This window comes from Danio aesculapii, chromosome 21 (genome assembly GCF_903798145.1).
Source record: "Danio aesculapii chromosome 21, fDanAes4.1, whole genome shotgun sequence".
Taxonomy (NCBI): Eukaryota; Metazoa; Chordata; class Actinopteri; order Cypriniformes; family Danionidae; genus Danio; species Danio aesculapii.
The window spans coordinates 35,293,189-35,316,671 of record NC_079455.1 but is presented as its reverse complement, the minus strand read 5'-3'; the positions used below and the strand labels follow the sequence as shown (position 1 = coordinate 35,316,671).

Here is a 23,483-nt window from a genome sequence, read left to right as displayed (position 1 = left end):
TTCCTTTATTAATTTTTTCATTTAAAATTGTAATCTCATAACATTATTTATAAAACTGTAATAAATTATGCTCATTTGTAAATAAACACTTTGTGGTAAAATAGTATGGTAAGCACTTTGACAAAATTGTAGGAAATATTATTGTTGCATCGAAAAGTGTGGTTATGATCACCATCCGACAAGCTAATCCAGCTAAGAATAGTTCTTAAAAAGTCACTAAAATGCAGTATTTGAACATCATAATTTAATAGAAAATTACATGAATAACTGCAAACAGGTCCAATTTTGGAGAAAAAAAGAACCACCCCTTTCAGTAGGGGGGCTACGGGCCTGTAAATTAACCCAGATTTTCACTCAAATGAAAATAAGCAATTCTGATCAATTGTAATTTTTCTTTTCTTTTTTATTTCTTTCTTTTTTTTTTTTGCATAGACAAAGCTCTAAAAGACAATATTGTTACTCGAAATTGTGAAGAAATGCTATAAATGAATTTTCAAGTGGTCTTTTTTCATTGCTACTATAGTATATGTTTTAAGAGTCTTTAAATGAAAAGAAAATTTAATCTAATGATATTTGTTCAAATTATGACCAACAGTAATTTAATTTTAGTTTATATCTGGTAATGCTTAGGAACAAATATATAAGAGATCCTCTATGTACAGCTGAAATCAGAATTATTATCCCCCCCCCCCCCCAATCTTGGATTTTTATTTATTTATTTTTTCCCCAATTTATGTTTAACAGAGCAAGGACATTTATCAGACATATAATATGTCTGATAATATTTTTTCTTCTGGAGAAAGTCTTTTTTGTATTATTTTGGCTAGAATGAAAGCAATTTTAAAAAACATTTTAAGGTCAAAATTATTAGCCCCTTTAAGCTATATATTTTTTCGATAGTCTACAGAACAAACCATCATTATACAATAACTTGCCTAATTACCCTAACCAGCCTAGGTAACTTCATTAACCTAGTTAAGGCTTTAAATGTCACTTTAAGCTGTATAGAAGTATCTTGAAAAATATCTAGTCAAATATTATTTATTGTCAATATGACAAAGATAAAATAAATCAGTTATTAGAAATGAGTTATTAAAACTATTATGTTTAGAAATTTGTTGAAAAAATCTTCTCTCCGTTAAACAGAAATTGGGGAGAAAAATAAACAGGGAGCTAATAATTCAGCAGGGCTTTAGTAATTCTGACTTCAACTGTACTTCATTATTGAATAAGACATAAGAAACCATAGAAAAATAATAGACCAAAATGGGAAAAATTTGTTTTTCTCGTTGTCTGTGTATCTTTATATTTCATTTTCACAGATTTCACTTGACTGTACAGTCTGGTTAATCTCAGATGACACAAATGGAGGACAAATTCACTTTTCTTGCCTTCATTCCATCCGTTTTGAAAACTGCTGTTTCTGCAGGAATAGTCTGGGGCAAATACATCTCTATTTTCCATCATTTTATCCTTTATTGAGGACTTTCAGAAGCAGGAAGATAAGGATTGTAGATGTTGTGCTAGAGATGTTAAAGCAGTAGATCTTAATGGCTGTGGATGAAAGAATTGAGGGGCTTCAGAGATTTATCCCTGCGGATGATGTAGCATTTCACATCATGCACCCTGTCACTCTTCTGTCATCAGACATGGTTTGTCATGCCATAGATCACACCTACACAGCTGAATCAGCAGACCACTGAAGAACAATAAACTTGACCAAAGGCAAAGGTGAATGTGTGTGGGCTGCACAGCTGAAACTGCTTACAGCTGTGGTTAGAAGAACGAAGAAGAAAGTTTTTGTAGAATGTTGTTCTTTTTGTTGGAGGTTTTGAAGCTCATAACAATGATAATGCAACATTAACAGTATGTTATATGAGTCACTATAACAACCAGATGATACTAAAATATTCATTTATTCATTCATTTTCTTTTTGGCTTAGTCCCTTTATTCATCAGGGGTCGCCACAGTGGAATGAACTGCCAACTTATCCAGCATATGTTTTACACAGCGGATGAATGTGTGTCTGTGTATATATATATATATATATATATATATATATATATATATATATATATATATATATATATATATACACTCACCTGCCACTTTATTAGGTACACCTTACTAGTACCGGGTTGGACCCACTTTTGCCTTCAGAACTGCCTTAATCCATCATGGCATAGATTCAACAATGTACTGGAAATATTCCTCAGAGATTTTGGTCCATATTGACCTGATAGCATCACACAGATGCTGCAGATTTGTCGGCTGGCTGCACAGTCATGATGCGAATCTCTCGTTCCACCACATCCCAAAGGTGCTCTACTGGTTTGTGATCTGGTGGCTGTGGAGGCCATTTGAGTACAGTGAACTCATTGTTATGTTTAAGAAACCAGTCTGAGATGATTCAGCTTTATGACATGGCGAGTTATCCTGCTGGAGGTAGCCATGAGAAGATGCGCACGCTGTGGTCATAAAGGGATGGAAATGGTCAGCAACAATACTCAGGTAGGCTGTGGCATTGACACGATGCTCAATTGGTACTAATTGGCTCAAAGTGTACCAAGAAAATATCCCCTCACCATTACACCACCACCAGCCTGAACCGTTGATACAAGGCAGGAGGGATCCATGATGTCATGTTGACGCCAAATTCTGACCCCACCATCCGAATGTCGCAGCAGAAATCGAGACTCATCAGACCAGGCAAGGTTTTTCCAATCTTCTATTGTCTAATTTTGGTGAGCCTGTGCGAATAGTAGCCTCAGTTTCCTATTCTTGACAGCTGACAGGAGTGGCCCCAGGTGTGGTCTTCTGCTGCTGTAGCTCATCCACCTCAAGGTTGGATGTGTTGTGCATTCAGAGATGCTGTTCTGCATACCTCGCTTGTAACAAGTGGTTATTTGAGTTGCCTTTCTATCAGCTCGAACCAGTCTGGCCATTCTCCTCTGATCTCTGGCATCAACAAGGCATTTACTCCCACAGAACTTCCGCTCACTTTTTCGAACTATTCTCTGTAAACCAAAGATGCTTGTGCGTGAAAATCCCAGTAGATCAGCAGTTACTGAAATAATCAGACCAGCCCGTCTCAATTCCACAACCATGTCACGTTCAATGTCACTTAAATCACCTTTCTTCCCCATTCTGATGCTCAGTTTGAATTGCAGGAAATTGTCTTGTCCATGTATACAAGCCTAAATGCATCGAGTTGCTTCCTTGTGATTGGCTGATTAGAAATATATTATATATTGTATGCTTTTGATTTGATTTATTTCAAACAGAATTATCATAATAATCAAATACATTTCATCATGATGGACAACACAACTACTTATATGTATAAACGCAAAATATCAATTGATTATTAAACCATAAGGATTTAATATATTAATGTAAAAATATTACAAATAAAATAAAACAATCAGCAAAATAATTAGATGCCAAATACCGCAAAAACAAAAGCGAGACATAACGGACCCTTATGGTATAAACGTAATGACGTCAGGACTTAACGCAGTTGGCGTAAAATCCGCCGCTCTGCGCGCATTCCCGAAAAAGGACGCCGCTATTTTTTCATGGCAACAGCTTGCGGAGCGGCAACCTTCCCCACTATAAACACCCTCCGGCGCCAGATTAACCGGCATTTCGTCCTCGCATTGCGTAACTCTCTATGCCGGCTGTCGTTTAGTTTTATTTAATTCAGAAGTGTATTTTTGAGAAGGTAAACACGGGATATGGTTGATAATAGAGCGCAGGCTTCACGTTCTGAGAGGCAGCAGGTTTAAAGAGCCTCGCAGGGGGCAGAGGGTTGTTCTGCTGGGCGTGAATGACAGAAGGAAGACCGGGGATCCGATCGTTTTGGTGAGCATATTCACACATGTTTTTATATTTGATTCGACGTTGTGTGACCTGACGATGGGCTGTCGTGGTTGGAATCGATGTGGTTTAGCTCGTTAAACAGTTGGGCTCGTCATATGACAGCTATTTTTGTCTCTATCACTGTTGTTTTGAGTCTCATATGATGCAACAATATAAGTCCTGGCCAAGTGACAGTTCATGCATGTTATTGTGCTGAATGATATGCTTGTGGTCGTATTATATGCTGTGTTTTGGGATTTTGATGCATATTTGGATGATTGACAGATCGTATCTGATGCAGTCTGGTCTACCATGTTGAACTAAATAGCAGCTTCTTATGGATGATGTGATGTAGTGGTTATAAATGTATGGTTTCTAGTCTCTCATCCGGGATTGAGGTAAAGTTGGTTTTATATTATCACATTTGGATATGCTCCTTAATATAATTTCAGTAAAGTATTCCTTGCAAATTCTAAATAGTGAAATCATATTAGCAGCCAATGACTATCAAAGTACAACATTGTTCACAGCCAAATAAATAGTGCTAATGTTGTTTTGAAGTCATACTTCCATGTGATTTCAGGCCAAATATTCAAAGTACCATGGTCAACAATAGGAGCACATCACAAGTTGTCACTGAACTAATGTGCGAAAATAAAACCAACTTTACCTCAATTCAACCGGGTTTTGTTGTTTTGAACGTCTGAATGCTGTTGTCCATGCCTGGATTTTAACTACCGTAAGGGAATAGTTTATCCAGAAACAAAAAATTTTCTTTTCGGCTTGGTCCCTTTATTAATCCGAGGTTGCCATGGGGGAATGAACCGCCAAACTATCCAGCACATGTTTTACGCAGTGGATGCCCTTCCAGCTGCAACCCATCTCTGGGAAACATCCATACACACTCATACACTATGGACAATTTAGCCTACCCAATTCACCTGTACCGCATGTCTTTTGAAAATTTTGGCATGTCTTCGGGGAAACCGGAGCACCCGGAGGAAACCCAGGCGAACGCAGGGAGAACATGCAAACTCCACACATAAATGCCAACTGACCCAGCTGAGGCTCGAACCTGCGACCTTCTTGCTGTGAAACGACAGCACTACCTACTGCGCCACCGCGTCGCCCCCAACAGCATATACAGGCTAAATGAAACTAATACATGTGGCTTCTGGCAATACACTGAGGTCTTATGAAGAGAAATGTTTGGTCAGTGCAAGAACCTGAACATTATTCCAGTAGGGGTGCGAAAAGCAGAAAACAAACAGGGATGCTGTTTTTGTAAACGCTCTTTAAATCAGGGGTTCTCAAACATTTTAGCCTGCGACCACCAATATAACAATGTTAGGGACTCGCGGCCCCCAATACCCTCTGAGGGGGTTATAAATATATATATATATATATAATCCTTGCACACAACGGTGCACATAGGCGCAAGTCTATTCATCATTTAATTTTGAAGAACTCCACTTGGAGACCATGTTCAGTTGTGGCCTGTATTTTTTTTTTTTTTGATGTACGTGAGTGCTGTAAAGGTGTCAGAAAGTTTACCTGCTGGTGGTGTGAAAACATAAACAAATACATTCAGTGAACTATAGTATTTTTATAATAATATTAATAATTTTGTACATTTTTATAGTGCTTCTTCTTGACACTCAAAGCGCTTTACACATTGGCGGGAATCTCCTCATCCGCCACAAGTGTGCAGCATCCACCTGGATATTGTGACGGCAGCCTTATTGCACCAGACCGCACACCACACACCAGCTGATTGGTGGAGAGGAGACAAAGTGATGAAGCCAATTATGATATGGGGATGGTTAGGAGGCCGGTAATAAGCCCTTAGATAAGGAAAAACTCAGTGTAATTTCTAACTATAGCTGATCAAATCATTATTAAACTGAAAAGTGACAGTCTAAGTCGGTCTCTTTTTATGTTGTGGTGCTGTATTTATACCATAGTAATTGTGTATTGAGTGTGAGATGGGATTCGCATATCAGGAATGTATGTATTTTGTGTTGACCACTCTTTGTATAACCCTGAGTTACTTTTTGGTTGGCCATCTGTTTGTTTGTTTCTTCTTTTTTACATTTTTTGAATTTATACAGTACACTACAATGACTCCACTTAAGAGAGTGTACATTTCCCGTTGCTAAATATTTTTCTTTTTTTACAAACTATAAAGTAACAGAACACAATAAAAAACAAAGTTTTATAAAATAAAATTTATGAAAATAACATTAACAATAAAGTGGTAACATAAATAATATCAATAACTATATATACATTAGGTCAGAGAGGGTCAAATCTTTATTTACTCAACTATAGATATTCAGATATTGTCAAGTGTAATTTCTTAATCTAAAAAGAGGACTTAAAGGGGGAGTGCAATGGGTCGTAAATTGAAAAATGTTTGTTCTGTGGATGGGAATTAGATAGTAATAATTTTATATTTCTATGAAGATTGAATGGAGCAGTCTAATGTAATCAGTCCACTTGGACCAGATATTTCTAAATACATTAATTTGGAGTCAAAGCGAGAATGTATTTTTTCCATCACATAAATATTATATACTATCTCTAGCTATTCTTGGGTTGTTGGGGATTCAGGAAGTATCCAGTGTCTTGTGATTGCTTTTTTGGCTGCAATTATTAAAATATCGAGCAAGTATTTTTCAGATTTACTTATTTGAATATCAAAGCTTCCAAAATAAACAACCTTGAATTGAAAGGGTAGTGTAATATCAAGTATGTTTTCTATTACTCCATGTACTTCTATCCAAAATTGTTTTATTACTGGACATTCCCAAAAAACATGCCAGTGCTTAGGTTCCTGAGACCCACATTGTCTCCAGCACTTAGTGTCCTTTCCTGTGGCGTATGCTCTTAGTTTTGGCGTGATGAAAAATCTTATTACACATTTCCTACCAAATTCTCTCTGCATATGTGAGTTAGTACATTTAGATGTAAATATACATATGTCCAACCGTTCTTCCTTTGAAATAATTTGATTCCTTTTCCCATTTTTCTTTAACATATTCCGTTGTGTGGGGTTTATTCGATCTAAATCCTTTTATAAAGTTTTGAAATTATACCTTTACTCCAGCTGCCTTTGTAGGCATCTGTAAACATTTTCAGTATTAAGTCATCCAGGTCTATTTTATTTTTAATATTGTTTTCAAAGTGACTTTTATCCAGGTTATATTCTTTCTTCAGACTTTCAAAAGGCCCTTCTCTGTGAGTGAGTAGAATGTTAATATTCCTGTAGAAATCCAGGTTTTAAATCTATAGTAATCTATCTATCTATCTATCTATCTATCTATCTATCTATCTATCTATCTATCTATCTATCTATCTATCTATCTATCTATCTATCTATCTATCTATCTGTCTGTCTATCTGTCTATCTGTCTATCTATCTATCTATCTATCTATCTATCTATCTATCTATCTATCTATCTATCTATCTATCTATCTATCTATATATATATATATATATATATATATATATATATATAATCTATCTAATGAATAACCCACTACAAATCTTCCGTCATCATTACGTTTTACAAGAAAGCCTAAATGCTTTCATACATGTGATTTGAATGACATGAGAGGCGATTTCTCTGCCATCATTACAAATTTAGGATTAATCTACAAGTGAAAAATTTTTTATTAATCTGCGAAGTCAAGTGTGTCCTGAACCGTGGGTTGTGATCCGTACGAATCACGGATCAACCGTGATCCGTTACACCCCTAGTTATAAGAGATGTGCTTAAGGGATTATATGCAGCATTCTTCATTTATTCTCTTAGGTAAGGAGAGATCTCCACTTAAGTATCATACTTAGAGGGAAAATGCGCTTTATGCATTTTAAAGCTTGAAGCATCAGAATCGGTACTCTACTCTGTATCAGCCGATCACCATGACAAAGTATCGGTACTCGGTATCGGCTGCAAAAATCAGAGCATCCCTAGTAGTCATGAACACACTTGTTTGTAGAGCAAGTAATTTAACCATTTTTTGCAGTTTTTTATTCCTAGTAATTTTTCCAATAGGCAACTGAATTGGAAGTTCTAAAACAATCGCAAAAATGAGCGCACTTCCGCATTGAAGAATAAGGTCAATAGAGTAATGCTGAGTTCAGATAGCATGATTTTAGTCCTAAACCTATCGCCGATAGGTTTGTGAAATCGCCGACAAATGCCTGAAATCACAGGCAAATCGGTGCTCGTTCACTTGAGTGACAATCATACAGTATGAACTATCAAGGATGCGATATGAGTGAATCGCCGATGAGTCGCCAACGCCCGTGAGATATTTGGCACGCTAAATATCTGGAGCTGTCGGCGATTCAAATCATGCCGTGTGAAATATTTTCTGATTGAAAACAACATCCGCGATCACCTACAGCCAATGAGAGAGCAGCATTCACTAGTACCATTGTCTCCATGTCACTTCTCGCGTTTGTTTGGTTGAGACGTATTTTGGACAAAGTTGTCTGTTATTCTTCCTATTTTAAAGTCATGCAGTGTGAACTCTCCTGTCGCCGATCCATCCTACAGTGTAAACACAGCACCGACAGAACGCTAGCCCAGATAGTCATGCAGAGTGAAAACATCTGTGACACGACTACTTTGAAAATCATGCAGTCTGAACACGGCATTAGGGTACATAAACAATGACCTAATTTTTAGGTTTTTTAAATTTCTTGCAATTAAAATTGTATTCATTTTAATTTATTTCAAGCTATTTAAATAATAAAAACAACTCAAATGTAACAGTCTTCTATGATGTGAAACATAGACACCTTTGCTAAACTATTTTTCTGTAAATAAGATCGAATCAAGTCTTCCTTCGTCTACCAACTTTACGAGACCATACCTGTTGATCTGTATTGTTTTATTTTTTGCTTAACATTATGGTTAATGGGTGGCATGGTGGCTCAGTGGTTAGCACTGTCACCTTACAGCAAGAAGGTTGCTGATTCAAGTTCCGACTGGGCCAGTTGGCATTTCTGTGTGGAGTTTGCATGTTCTCCCTGTGTTGGCATGGGTTTTGGATGAACTAAATTGGCCATAGTGTATGAGTGTGTGCGTGTGAATGAGTCTGTTTGGGTGGTTCCCAGTACTGGATTGAGGCTGGAAGGGCATCTGCTACATAAAACATATGCTGGAATAGTTGGTGGTTAATTCCGCTGTGGTGATCTCTGAAATAGATACTGAGCCGAAGAAAAAGCAATGAATTATGGTTATAGTCCACCAGCTAGGCAAACACCAGACCATGGACATTAGAGTAGGTGACCCATGAACTGTCACCATTGTTCCTTCAAGCTGGGAATTTAATAAAACAATGTATTAAAAATGCAGTCATCATTTCTGTAGCCTAACTCTTAACGCTTTTTACTGGAATGGGAACAAAGATATTTTTCAGAATGTCAACACTAATCATATTTATACAATTAAAGTGAATGTACATGATGGATAAAGATCATAGAACTTGCCATTGTTTGTCAAATCAAACCTGTCATGATTAATTTTGATGATCCATGTTTGTATGACTTTTCAGAGCCATGAGTGATTGTACTTATAATTTTGATTTTTCCCAGACAGAATCATCATATGGTTTCAGAGAATTGTGAATAAAGTGCAGACATCGTATAAATTGGCTTTGTGGTCCAGTTAGTCTTTTTTTAAATCTTGACACCTCAGACAACAGGTTACTCTAGAAATATACTGACGGGAAAAATCTAGAAAGAACCATAGTAATATCAGCAAAAATCATAAAAGGTGTCATGCTGAAAATTCTGGGAAAGTCAATTGACAGTTATTCACCGTATATATTATGAAAACTTATTAGCCCCTTTCACACATACAGACCTTTCCGGAAAATTACTGGCAATTTTCCGGAAAGGTCTGTATGTGTGAACAGGCCCTTTTTGAAATACCGTTAAATTCATTGCAGCAATTTTCCGGAAAGAGAAGTTGTAACATTACTGGTAATTTGCTGGAAATACTGCGCTGTGTGAATGCAGAAGGAAGATTGCCGGAAAGAGTGTGTTCACGTCTAGAACACGCTGACGTGAGACGTCTACTTTAGCCAATCAGAACATTAAGACGCATTCATGTCCGCACGGTTTATAAAAATAAAAGCCTTTGAATATTTTGCCAAACACATTTAGCTGCTAGATGTTAGTCAGATAACGTTTCTATGTTGCTTCTTAATGCCAACTGTGTAAAAATTATCTATAAAATGCTTATGATAAGCTGTTTGTTTACCGTCAAGGTCTGACATGTGTACATGTGAAGCAGCCGATGAGCGCCAGCACACACGCATTTTACCGGCATTTTGTAATGGATGTGTCAATGGTCTTTTCTGGAAAAATTCCGTACCGTCTGTGCATGTGTGAACTGCACTTTTTTGAATTTACCGGTAAAGTCATTCCGGAAATTTTCTGGATATTTAACGGTATCATTGTGTGAAAGGGGCTACTGTTAACCAGGATTTTTTTTAGTTATGGGCATTTTTTACAGTGCAGTTGTGCACATAAGGTCTCATTTGACTCCGTTCTCTGCTTCTTGGCACTGAAACCTTGGCCTGATCTATATTTTGATGGCCTCTGTCTGAAATGTGATCACATCGGACGGAAGTTTTAGTTGTCGCAGTTGCCCTGGATTAGTCAGGTGTTCAGACTGTCAGCCCCCCCCAGATCTTTCTGACTGGCTGAATTGAATCCACTTCAAATTCACTTCAACAGAAGGTCAGCAGTGATAGGCACTTGGCTGTGGAAAATCTTGGCTCGGCAGCTTTATGTTTGTCCGACTGATTCTTTCACCTCTGTGGCTGGGAATGACCCTGTACCATTTGACTGCGGGCTCGTTTACATGTGTGATTCCAGCCTGTAATCACTGTCAAGCCTCATCATAAACATATTTTAGTATAATGTGAAATTTTTGAAGACGTCTAGACATGATTTTGTTGCTCGGACCACTTTGGAGGTTTTTAAAAATGTGTCCCTAGGAAAAGTTATTTATCAAATTTTAACTTAATCATATCTATCTTATGTTTTTAATGTAAAATGTGTTTTAGTTCAGGAAGACCGACTCAATTATGCAATTTGCAGTGCTTCATGGGAGAGGGCAGAGCTAAATATCTCTTTTGGTGTGCTTTGCTTTCTTCAGCACTCGCATTGGTGGAATTATCTGTAGAGCATTATGTATAATGCAGTTTTTCTGGACAAAGTCTGCTTATAAACAGGATTGTTTTGGAAGAAATTATTAATGCGAAAAATAATTTTGACAAAGAGATATACACTTTATCAACAATCAGTCTTTAAAAGTCCTGTAAAATTATAATAATGTTTTTTCAGATGTTAGTATCAGTATTTTAGTCTTAAAGCACCCCTATTGCTTTATAAAGGGTCATATTTTGGTTTTGGGGTTTTCCAACAACAGGCTGATATGCTTGCAAGGTCAAAAAACACTTTCATTATCTTATAATCTACATTATTTGATTATCATTTATTAGATATATAATTTTTAATTACATCTAATTATGCCAACGACTCCTATATGATTCGTTCAGCAATTCATCTGTGCTAATTGGTCCGATGACCTAGTTTGTTGCGATTGGTCGACTGCATTCAACGTGAGACAGAGAGAAACGCCCACCATGACTTATCAACATTATTGAAGTAATCAGAGTGCAGAGTATATGTGTGAGCCCAATGCAGGAGTGCATTAAAGCAATGCCGTTAAACACCAGCATATTGGTCTATTCTTAACCGTAAGTAACAACAGTGACACAAAATCGGTATTACTCCACACAGTGGCAAAAGCTGAACTATTTTGAAACTTGACCTCCGCACGTGTGTAGGAACAGCTGACGATGGCCATAGCAATGACAAACGGCTGGGGATCGCAAGCTCACAATTGCATTTAAATCTGTAAACAAAGCGGCACGCGCTGCATTTTTAACATGAATTTAGACGTCATATGTGAATATAAAGAGTTAACCAGATACAGTACAAGCCGTGTGGAGCGGTTACAAGTAACAAAACACAGTTAAATACTTGATTTGCATGCTAGAGAAAACAAGAAGGCAACCATTTTAATGGCTCTTACTTACACTTGTGAAATGGAGGAAGAAACTGGTCCATGAACTGTGTATTGTAAAGTTCCTGTAAAGCTCTGACAAAGTCCCATACATCAATAGTCTTTTCTGATCTTTCCTTTAATAAACGGCCAACGAATCCCCGGTTGCAGAGTAGATTATTGCATTAATCCCCAGAACGTTTTCTCATTGTTCACTCATCGTCAGTCATGATTAGTCCCAAACACACCCACACTTCGCTAGTGTCTGAAAGGAAAGGCACGTTCACGTTTTACTGGATCCAGCACTTCATATTTGATATTGTTTTGTGTCGATGCCGATAGGAACAGGCAAAAGATCCGGACGAACAATGAATCATTTAAATCAGGTATTCTCAATCTCTGTCCTGGAGGTCCGGATTCCTGCAGATTTTTGCTCCAACCCCAATCAGACACACCTGGGCTAGCAAATCAAGCTCTTACAGGGCTGTCTAGAAGCATCCTTGCAGGTGTGTTGAGGCAAGTTGGAGCTAAAATCTGCAGGACACCGGGCCGAGTTTGAGAACCCCTGATTTAAACGACTCCGAGTCTAATCTTTTATTTAAAAATCTATATTTTTTAACAAGGTGCACTTTCAGATATAAACCTCAGCTGAATGTTTTCATTCACTTAGAGCTGTGTTGCACACTGCATGGAAGGTCATTTTCAAAAACCCATAATAGGGGCTCTTTAAGGATATCTGTAAGCTAGTGTGCTTTAAAACATGGACAACATTCACATTTAAAACATATAAACCTGCTATTAACATCCAAAGCTTTCAGTTTTTATTACTTCCACCTAAATGGATCGTTGATTTTTTTTTTTTGACGTCACCTCATACCTTAAATTCTCATCAAATCACCTGACCAATTAAATGCGCTATAGTGTCTGACATGTCCCGCCCACTTCAAAACGCTTCTCATTTGCTTTTCATTTGATGCACTTGACCTCAACCACTCTCACTGGCAGAGCTGTGATAAAAACAAAACGCTATTGGCTGTTTTAAAAAAAGGGGGTGGAGCTACTGTATCTCCCACCCTGTCTTCATGTTTCAGTTGAGATTACTACACCTCTAAAAGTTAAACAGTTATTGCTAAAAATCAATTCCCCTATGTGGAAAATGAATGTAGTTTTGACTTCCGGAAGCCACCTGTCGTGCTCTTCATCTCTACTGTTATTTTGTCCTCTAGTTTAATTCGAAAAGCACACCCAAGAGCTATCAGATCAACACCACCAGTGTAAAACTGTATGTCCTCTGGTTCTATTTTTAAACACGATCTAAAATTTCTATTTAGGTGCATAACTACCTCTTTCTCGTTATTAATAGTAGCATGTAACCCAAGATTGTCTATATTTATACCTACCGCATTGTACTCATGCCAGTACGTCTGTTATTAAGGGGTAAACACCTCAGAGTATAAACGTGGCGTCTCTTCCATCACATTAAGGACTTGTTATTGTGATGGTTTTTGTAGGATTAGTCAGAGATCTTGGGGAATGTGACACTCTGTCCCACACCACCTCCCACATAACTGTGAAGCAGTTTTGAGAAGCGTCCTCTTTATTTTTATACATGGTGAAACCGCAGAGGTTGCTGGGTGTAATAAATTCCGGGCTGTAAGACTCAAGGCAGACGTGGAAGTGCTGGGTCATGTTGCTCATGGACTTGAACCAAGAGGGGACCAAAATGAAGTAAAGGCCAGTAGGTTCATTGACGTGAGAGTTTTCAAGATGAGATGAAGGCAGGCGTCCAGGTTCCTCAATTCCCAGACTGATAGTGTTTTTCAGGGTTTTAGCCATAGTCTGATCTCACAAGGAAAGTAACGATACATACTAATGTAAGGGATTGTCAGAAAAGTGGCTAATTGGAATTACAAATTCATGTAATTGCACTTGGATGAAAACGTACAATTTTTAAAAGGAGGTGTAACACCAGACTCCACCACTAATCTTAGCCCTTATTGGTGGATGAGGAAATCATATTAAAATGTACAGATAAGATCACACAAATTATTAGCCACTAAATCAAAATTTCCTATCAAATTTTGTTGGATTTAGCATTGCATTTACATTTTAGGTCAAGAATAAGAATTGGATTCATCACTGATTAAACACTGATTAAACTAAGTTCATGTATGGTCATATTCATATGCGTTCTATGAAAGATATAATATTAGAGTAATAGAGTTTTGACCTTTCCTCTTTTTTTCCCCTCAAAAGTTGCAAGGAACTTCAGAGCTTTGGAAAAGTTCAAGGTATAGTTCACCCAAAAATTGAAATTCTGCCATTTCACATCTTTTGACAAGCCTGTGCACACTGGGATGCTTTTTGTTAGCTTTTTCCGTCGACGTTTAACTCCTCGTGACTAAATAAAGGGTGCCAAATGTGATCGTGCACACTAACGCGCAAAACGGCAGGCGTAAAAGCGTCATTTTTTTAAATAAACGCCTCATGCTCGTTTTTTTGTTTTGACGCATCGCATCAACCTTCTCCACCAATCAGAGTGGCACTTTTGTTCACATGCACGGAGCACTTAAAGGCGCTCAAGCGCAAAACTGTGAGCGCACATTGAAGAAGATGCCCAGAGGCGATATGAACCTGGAGCTGCTTATTGCACTGGTGAACAATAATCATTTCTTCATTACTTGAGCTGGAGCTGTAACTTGAACCATCCATGCTTTTTCGAATCGCCAGTAACTTTAACAACAAGAGTGTTAACTTTGTCTTCTTCTGTGTTACAAGCCAGTGTCAGAAGCCTAAAGTTGTGTAGCACCATCTATCGTCAAGGAGTGATTTTGCATACTCTTCTGCTCGACGACAGTGAAAATCGCTTGGGTTTGAATCTGGAAAAACGTCTCGAAAAACGCTGACGATAAATGCAAACAAAAAGCGTCCCGGTGTGTACGAGTCTTTATACACCCCTGATGAATAAACCTAATAATTTAAAAAAAAAATAAAATCATGGTGCCCCCCTAACCCTTAAGTGATTGTGTAGGCCAATTGCTCCCAACGTTTTTATCACTGCAGACCGGTCAACACTTGACAAATTTGCTGTGGGGTGTTGGGTGATTCATCAACCATATGCTGTCATTGCTGTCACTCTGATACAAGTTTTATTTATGGAGAAAATTACAAAGCACTGCAGTGTTTGAGTGTTCTGTGCTTGTTTAAGAATAGGATAATTAGTCTATACAAATGTGTATATTCCTTACAAAGTATGAAGCTGATCATTCAGTTTTTGTCACGTGACTCGCAGTGCGCTCATGGCATTCATTTAACTGAGTTCATTTGGAAGGCAAGCCGTGCTCCTCCATTGGAAATAACGAACTTGTGCGAACTCTAGAAAAGCGATATACGAACAGCCCCTAAAAGGTTGTCGTCATTTGCAATCTCCAGCAGTTGATCTTCTTGCACAGATATGGTGGATTCCCCTGATTTATTGACAAATGGGTTGCAGATCTATTCCATGGCAGTTTGTGGGTCCTTAACAAACCTGTTCCCCCTTAGTAAAGAAACTTTCCAAAGACGTCAGTTTCTTACTCATTTTGCTGCTTGTGGGTTAAATATAGGCGCTCAAGTGACTGAGATGTAAGACAGAGAATAGGGTCATTTTTCAAAATAAAAGATGTTTCAAAATAAAAGATTGTTCAGACTCAGATAATAAATAAAACGGAAATGTTTAATAATTTCTTGTGCAGCCCGGTATCAGTTGATCCACAGACTGGCACCAGTCCGTGGCCTAGTGGTTGAGGACCACTGGTGTTGCAATATTACAATTTTTAAAAAAAGATTTTATCCCAACAGTTGGGTTGTTCCATATTTTACATAAAATTGGATTGGGTTGTACGCATATGGTTAAAAAAATACAATTTAAATTCAAATTTGTACTTGACTGACATGTTAAATTTAGAGGGTCAACATACAAATGAATGCTGGAAAAACAGTATGTCTCAGTTTTTCTTTGGAATTTAGAGCTTACAGTTTGAACCAATGCATCAAATTATAATTTTTTTATTAATATTATTACATCTGTGGATAAACACTATCCATATCTCAGGTTGAAAAGTTTTGTGATGCTGTTTTCATCATGACGTCATTCCTTGTTGGGTTATTTATTGGCTAGCTGCAATCGCTGGGGTCTGTAATCAGTTTTGCACATAGTAACTAGATTAGGGTGAAGTCTAAACCTTCTGATAAATGAGTCCCAGTTATGTTGGGCTCAGTCATTCGCTAAATTATCTGTATCACATGGCTGTTTTTGTCAGCGGCATAAGTAAGGTGTACATAAGTTAATGTGTTTCTCATATTTAACCAAACCATGCCTCAATGAAAATGGCCTTGATTCCCTTCTACATATGTTCAGTGCGACATTTCCTACATTACAAATGTAGAAAATTAGCGCAGCCTGTCAATAAATGTCCTTCATGGAGACCCTGAAGGAGAGAAACATATATCTGCTTTTGGAGAAGAGCTATTTGTTGTTTATTTCTGACAAGGATGTGTCACAGTGGAATGGTAAATGTAGCATCATCACTTCTAGGGATTATATAACATCAGTGACCCTAACAGTATTGGCTGACAAATGCATATTTTTAATATATCTACTGTAGATCAGGGTAGGAATGGGCGGTAATATGGTAATATGGTGTACCGCGGTATCTGAAAATAGCAATGGTATCAGTTTCAATACTGTTATACCGTCATAAAAACAATGCACTCAGAGGAGACAAGGATTAAATATTAAACATAATTTATTTAATGCCTAAAAATGCGTATGCGTGGTATGTCACCACGGGACAATATGGAAGAAAATGAGAGAGGTGGGGAACAGTGTCGAGTCGAGCACCAAGTGACCTGCTCTCAAAAAAGAACACAACTTCTGCAGTTTGGCAGTATTTCAGGTTTCAACCTGATCGAGAAGGGTGAGGCGGTACATACAGATGAAACAATTTGCAAATTGTGCAACAATAAAGTGACCACGAGAAATGGAAATACCTCGAACCTAAGGTTGCATATACGAAACTACCACCCACTAACTGCTGGCAGGATGGACCCGAGTTCACTCAGTGCAACAGTTTCAACGCCTCCCGATACAGGACCAACAACATCTAGGTCCACCGCCAGTACGCAGCCGATGATAATGGGGGCCCTTCCGTAAAACAACAAAGTACATGGACAGTGCCTGTTGGATAACCTGTACCGATGCAGTGACAAAATACTTGGCGAAGGAAATGGTCTCTTTCCACACATTGTTCAAAAAAGTCGTTTAAGGACATGGTAAAATTTAATTGATTTGTGTGTGCATCTCTGTGCGAAAACTGTTCTGGATGTTTTTGTTCATTTAATTCTCTTTGACTGTTGTATTTGCACTTTTTTATAAACTGCTATTTGATCCTGATAAAAGTTGTTAATATTGTTGTGCATGCTATTTTGTTATTGTTTTAGTATTAGTGTTTGGTATTCAGTTTCTGAATGGTTTAGGCACAAGCCAACAGTTTGGTGATGCTGTCTGAGCCTTGCGTCATATTTTTTTTATTATTCACTGTATACCGAGGTAAAAAAGGGAGGAGGTTTGACGTTATCAAAATTTGTATACTGCCCAAGCCTAGATCAGGGGTGCCCAATCCTGTTCCTGGAGATCTACCTTTCTCCAGAATTCAGCTCCAACCCTGATCAACTCAACTAAACCAACTAATCTTAAGGAGCACTTGGTAATTACAGACAGGAGTGTTTGATCAAGGTTGCAGATGAACTCTGTAGAAAGTGGATCTCCAGAAACAGGATTGGCCACCCCTGATCTAGATCTTTCCTCACTGGTTCCTTGTTTTCTACAGTTAAAGTTAATTGTCCACTGTATGTATTTGTGTTTTGATTTGGTGACCATGCTCCGAAAAATACATTTGTACATTAGTGTTGTTATGATACTGCAATTTTGGTACCAATCAAACATCAAACTGAACTTCTAAAAACATTTTAAAAAGAACTGATGACCCTCACGGCCAATCAAAGTCATTTCTGTTGAGCATGTGAACACAATGGCAAATCAGCAGTGTTTAAGAACGTGCTCAACATCGGTTAAATGTTAGCAGGAAATGGACCTTTTAAAATGTCAGTACCGTTTGGTACCGAAATTCCAGTATGGTGACAACACTATTGTACATTTGTAATTATCAGTCTATATATTAGTTGGCTTCCAATTATCGGTTATTCATATTAACATTTTCACAGCAGTGCGTGAATATCTCATTCCACTCCACTTTTCCAGTGTTTTGAAATATTGACCTCGCAATAATTATCTTTTAAAATATCTTTTCTTTCTCTCTCTTCCAGCTATGTGCCTCTTGTCTGTGAATAATGCACAGTGATGGTGCCTTCTCAGACCCACGTGATGCTCAAGTGGCAAGAGCACCTGAACAGCTCCTGGGCGGCGGAGGACAGCGTTCAGACTGCCACACGGCATGGAGCGGCTGCTCTCTATGCAAAGCTGCTCTATAACAAGGAGGTTGTAGGCTTGGCCCAGCCGGTGCAAGACCTAATGGGTCCACGCTTGCCAGACTTCCAGTATGAATCCAGCGCTGAGGAGGAGAAGGAGGAATACCTATCTGCGCTTCTCCACAGTCAGAGATGCCTAGCTCACCGAATGCTAGCAAGGACCCCCTTTGCCCTTTCCCTCCACCACAGGCTGGTGATCCTCCAGAGGGTGTTCTACGCCCTACATAGCAAATATCATGACCGATTCAGAGCACCACTACCTCCCCAGCCATCATCCTCCAGTGCTGAAGGGGGCGCCTTGGAGTCGGTGTCTGAGCCTTGGCCAACAGGCAGTTCCCGTTCCAAGACTGGCACTGATGTCCTTATCGAAATGGGGGTCAGAACTGGGTTGAGTCTCCTTTTCGCACTTTTGAGGCAGAGTTGGCAGCGGGGTCGTCTTGAGAATCCACCGGATGTTGCGTTGTGTAATGAGGTATTGGCCACCGCATCTTCAGTCCTGGCTGCCTTGCCTCCTCTTTCCTTGGCCAACGAGAACAAGATACCAACGGTGGGGCTTGACTGTCTTGCGCAAGTTGGAGACTTCCTGAAGAAGACTGCGGTCAGTGGGTCTGGGGCGGATCGGGCAGGTCGCAGGCTTGCCCTCGAGCTCCTCCTTTCGCTAGCATTGCAAAGGGGGTCCTTGCGCTTCCTTCTGGAGTGGGTGGAGGTAGCATTGGCCGCCTCTGCTTCTGCCAACACCTCTGAGACAGTTGGAGTGGGCTACGAGCTGATTCATCAAACCCTACAACAGATGCGCCAGCACACGGTGTGTTCCTACGCCATGCGGTCGACCTAGCGGTCATGCTAATAGCATAAGTGAAGTAATATACAATAATACTAATGGATAATGGGCGCTAATATAGAAAGCTGTGCCTCTTTCACAAGAAGAGAGAGTATACAGTTACAACACTGAGGCTAGGCTAATACGTTTCTCCATTTGTTCATTCCTCCCTCAGCACTTAAAGGAAACCATTGTTGATAATTGTTACTGCTAATACATTAGCGCCATACTGTAGTTCACTATTATTCTGTATTCTTCTCATGGAAGAGAGCACTGAGCATTTCTCCTTGCTCTAAATAAGATTGTGGCTTTCATTTGACCGGGAGCTCTTGGCCGCCTTCCCAGCTCTAAAAGCTGCCTGAGCCACACCAGACCTGCCATGTGCCGTGCTCTAATTTATTCATGTCTTAATCAATGAGAAATATGGCTACTTCAATGCTTTTGTGCTTGAAGTTCAGCAGAACGACTTTGTTTATAGATTCTCCTACTCCAGAGTACAAAGTTAATTCGCTTTCTGAAATGCCCAGCTGGTTAAGCACATTAGTGAGATGGAGCCAGTATTGAAATTTAGCATTAACAATAATAACGTACATATAATAATAATGGGGTGGCACAGTGGGTAGCACAATCGCCTCACAGCAATAAGGTCGCAGGTTCAAGCCTCGGCTGGGTCAGTTGGCATTTCTGTGTGGAGTTTGCATGTTCTCCCGGTGTTTGCGTGGGTACATATACATATACATATATACATACATACATTCATACATACATACATACATACATACATACATACATACATATATATATATATATATATATATATATATATATATATATATATATACATACATATACATACATATACATACATATACATATACATATATACATATATATATACTCCAGTAAAAAGACATCCAAGTGCCATATGAATGCTGTCAGTCGTTTTGCTTCTACAGTAGTTTATTATATTTGAACTATTCACTATATCACCAGTTTGTCATTTGTTCTAGCTGCTAACAATATTGTATATTTTGTTATTATTTATTTTTACAGGCTGTTCGTGGTGAATCTGTCAATACTCAGGTGCTGAAGAAAGATGGAGATGGACTCTGCAGCCTCTCGCATGTTGCTCTCTGCCTTTTCGAAGAGGTCTGTTGGTGCAAAGTGTTTACAGACTGTAATATAAGCTGTTATTAAGAATTTCTCCAAAACCTATGCGAGCAAAATTGTTACCGTTTACTCCCCATCTACTTATTCCAAACCTTTTTGAAATGTTTTTTCTGTTGAACACAAAAAGCAGATGGAATAAAAACGTAACCCATAGCCATTAACTTCCATAGCATTTTTTCCTATTATAGATGTCAATGGCTACAGCTTACAGCAGGGCTATTCAATTAGTTTGTAATGGAGGCCAGTTCATGAAAAGCATTCCAAATGAGGGGCCGGAAAGACATGACTTGCAATATAACTGATGACACAACTGCATATGAGAGACCATATGTTGTATTTTTACTCCTTAAGACAGCCACATTGTATTTTTTTACATTAAAGTGTTAATATGTTGTATTTTGAAACTACATAACATCACTGCATTGTTCAATAGGCTTTTTTTTTTTTTTACAAACATTCAAATGTTGTATTTTAAAGCACAACAAAAGCAGTGCAATGCTTAAGTAGACTTCTACATTCAGACACATTCATACTGTATGTTCTGTTTTGAACTGCATAACAATTAGGGATGCAACAATTGTAGATTTTGGTTGTACGATTATATAGTCTGAAGAATAATCATGGTTTCACGGTTATCACGTCTGATGTAAACTTAAGCTTTATATTAGCCAAGTATTCAAATGAATGGTTGTTATCATCTGCGTTCATACATACATAATCATTGTAATCATTTGTAATAATTCGTCTAACATATCTTTTGTTTACATTGCACTGAAAGCCACGCACAACTCTCACCGCGACGGCATGAGATGTTTTCTACTTGGTGCATCTGGAAGGAGCGAATGCATCGCTCCGCTTGTGCGCGCATATCGGCATATATTCTAAAATTCTAAATAACGAACTTGCACGCGGAAAAGACGCGATATGTGAATGGCCCACTGCTATTATTAATCCAGTGTGCTTGTGTATTAGCCTTGGTGTATAAACTCTGAACTTTAAACTAGCGCACAGGTGGCATAACTTTGTGTAGTTGCAGCAGTTTCGTTCCATGAAACAGAAACGTGGCGTTGAAAAGCCTTCACAATTAAGTATCCAAATGTTTTCGGCTGCTCGTGCCACTCGCCTAATGTCAGGTGACTCACGCTTCGCGCAGACTTCAACTGCAGCTCGTGCTGTAATGAACAGACGCACGTCACTTCAACTATAGCGGCCGTTTTTCGACTGAACTAAAATTATTTTTGATGTCTTGGTCACATTGTTCGGAAGGCCGGTACAAATGGCCTTAATTGAATAGCCGTGGCTTACAGGTTTTAACTACTTGAGGGTAAGCGTTTTGGTTGACAATTTCTTTAAAGGGCACCTATTATGGAAAATCAACCTTTGGAAGCTGTTTGGACAGACACATGTGTAGTATAGTGTTTCCACAGCCATATTAGAGTATAAACGCATCAGTCATTTCTAAAAAATATTCGAATGTTAAATCAGAATCTGCATGGGACGTTGCAGTGCTGTTTTGGCCGCCCAACCCAATTGATTGACAGGCATGTATTGGGGAACTGACAGGGTTTGTTTTGTTAACTTATGCTCATTTCCAGAAATTTATAGTTTTCCTACTTCCTACTTGGAAATAGCATTTAGAATGCCGCTAGAAGACAGATATCTGACCTGTGAACTAAAACAGCAAAGACTTCAGTGAGACGCGTCATTTATTATTAGCGTACATTTATTAACATGAACGCTGTGGTTGTACCTAATGGGAAACATATACTTTGTGCAAAAGCAATGCAAAGCTAAATGTGTGTGTGCGCAAAGTAGGGCTGCTCGATTATGGGAAAAATCATAATCACGATAATTTTGGTCATAATTGGAATCACGATTATTCAAAACGATTATCAGATGAAGTCAAAATTATTCGCCCTCCTGTGAATTTTTTGTAATAAACATTTCCCAAATGATGTTTAACAGAGCAAGGAATGTTTCACAACATTTCCTATAATTTTTTTTCTTCTGGAGAAAGGCTTATTTGGTTTATTTCGGCTAGAATAAAAGCAGATTTAAATATTAAAAAAAAACAATTTTAAAAGCTCAAAATTATTAGCCCCCTTAAGCAATATATATTTTTGATTGTCAGAAGAAACTACTGTTATACAATGACTTGCCTAATTACACTAATTAAGCCTTTGAATGACACTTTAAGCTGAATACTAGTTTCTTGAAAAATATTTAGTAAAATATAATGTACTGTCATCATAGCAAAGATAAAAGAAATCAGTTATTAGAAATGAGTTATTAAAACTATTTTGTTTAGAAATGGGTTGAAAATAAATCTTCTTTCCATTAAACAGAAATTGGGGGGAAAGGGTCTCTAATAATTCAGAAGGGCTAATAACCTTGACTTCAACTGTATATTTACAGTTATTTTCCTCCCTGTAAATAAGGAAAGGGAAATAAATACAATAGAATAAAAATATGTGCTTTAAGCATCTTCACTGTAAGAAAAAACTTTAATTATAGCTACAAAAGTCCTTCAGTTAAGAGCAGTGAGTGATTTTGTCCTTTTGTTGTTTGATTAGTACTAAAAACAGTCAGCAGCAGGAATATTGTGCGCTGTCACTTTAAGAGCAGTGCAGTTCAGATATGGTTTCACTTTCACATGTCTTTTGATTCTCAACTCATTTATTACACAAATGAGGGTTAATATGAATAATCACTAAACACTGTGTTTTGACACAAATTTGCATGTATTTGACATTAAAGCGCTCTCATTAAGATGGCGTTAGATGTGTGTGCTCTGCTCGTGTCCGAGGCTGAGCACGTGCACACACAATAGCATGCGCTCTTTTGCACTTTTAAAAACATGAATGATTCGAATGTACATCAATGAATGATGCGCATCCCATGCTGCAAAATTTACATTACAGTACATGCTTTTAGTCATTTTCACGTGAAACAGCTTTGCAGAGCAACAAATGTGTACAACTAGAAAGGGGGCGGTATATGATGCAAT

At 38.2% G+C, this 23,483-nt stretch overlaps 1 protein-coding gene across 1 annotated transcript in view; it reads left to right on the top strand.

The window, feature by feature from the left end:
• Window positions 1-3,572: 3,572 nt before the first annotated feature.
• The window catches only part of LOC130214395 (probable E3 ubiquitin-protein ligase HERC1), a 153,684-nt gene continuing 133,773 nt past the window's right edge, over window positions 3,573-23,483 (top strand). The window contains 3 exon segments of the mRNA XM_056446064.1: window positions 3,573-3,865; window positions 18,325-19,291; window positions 20,360-20,455. Coding sequence (XP_056302039.1) covers window positions 18,359-19,291; window positions 20,360-20,455 — 1,029 coding nt within the window. The 5' untranslated portion in view covers window positions 3,573-3,865; window positions 18,325-18,358.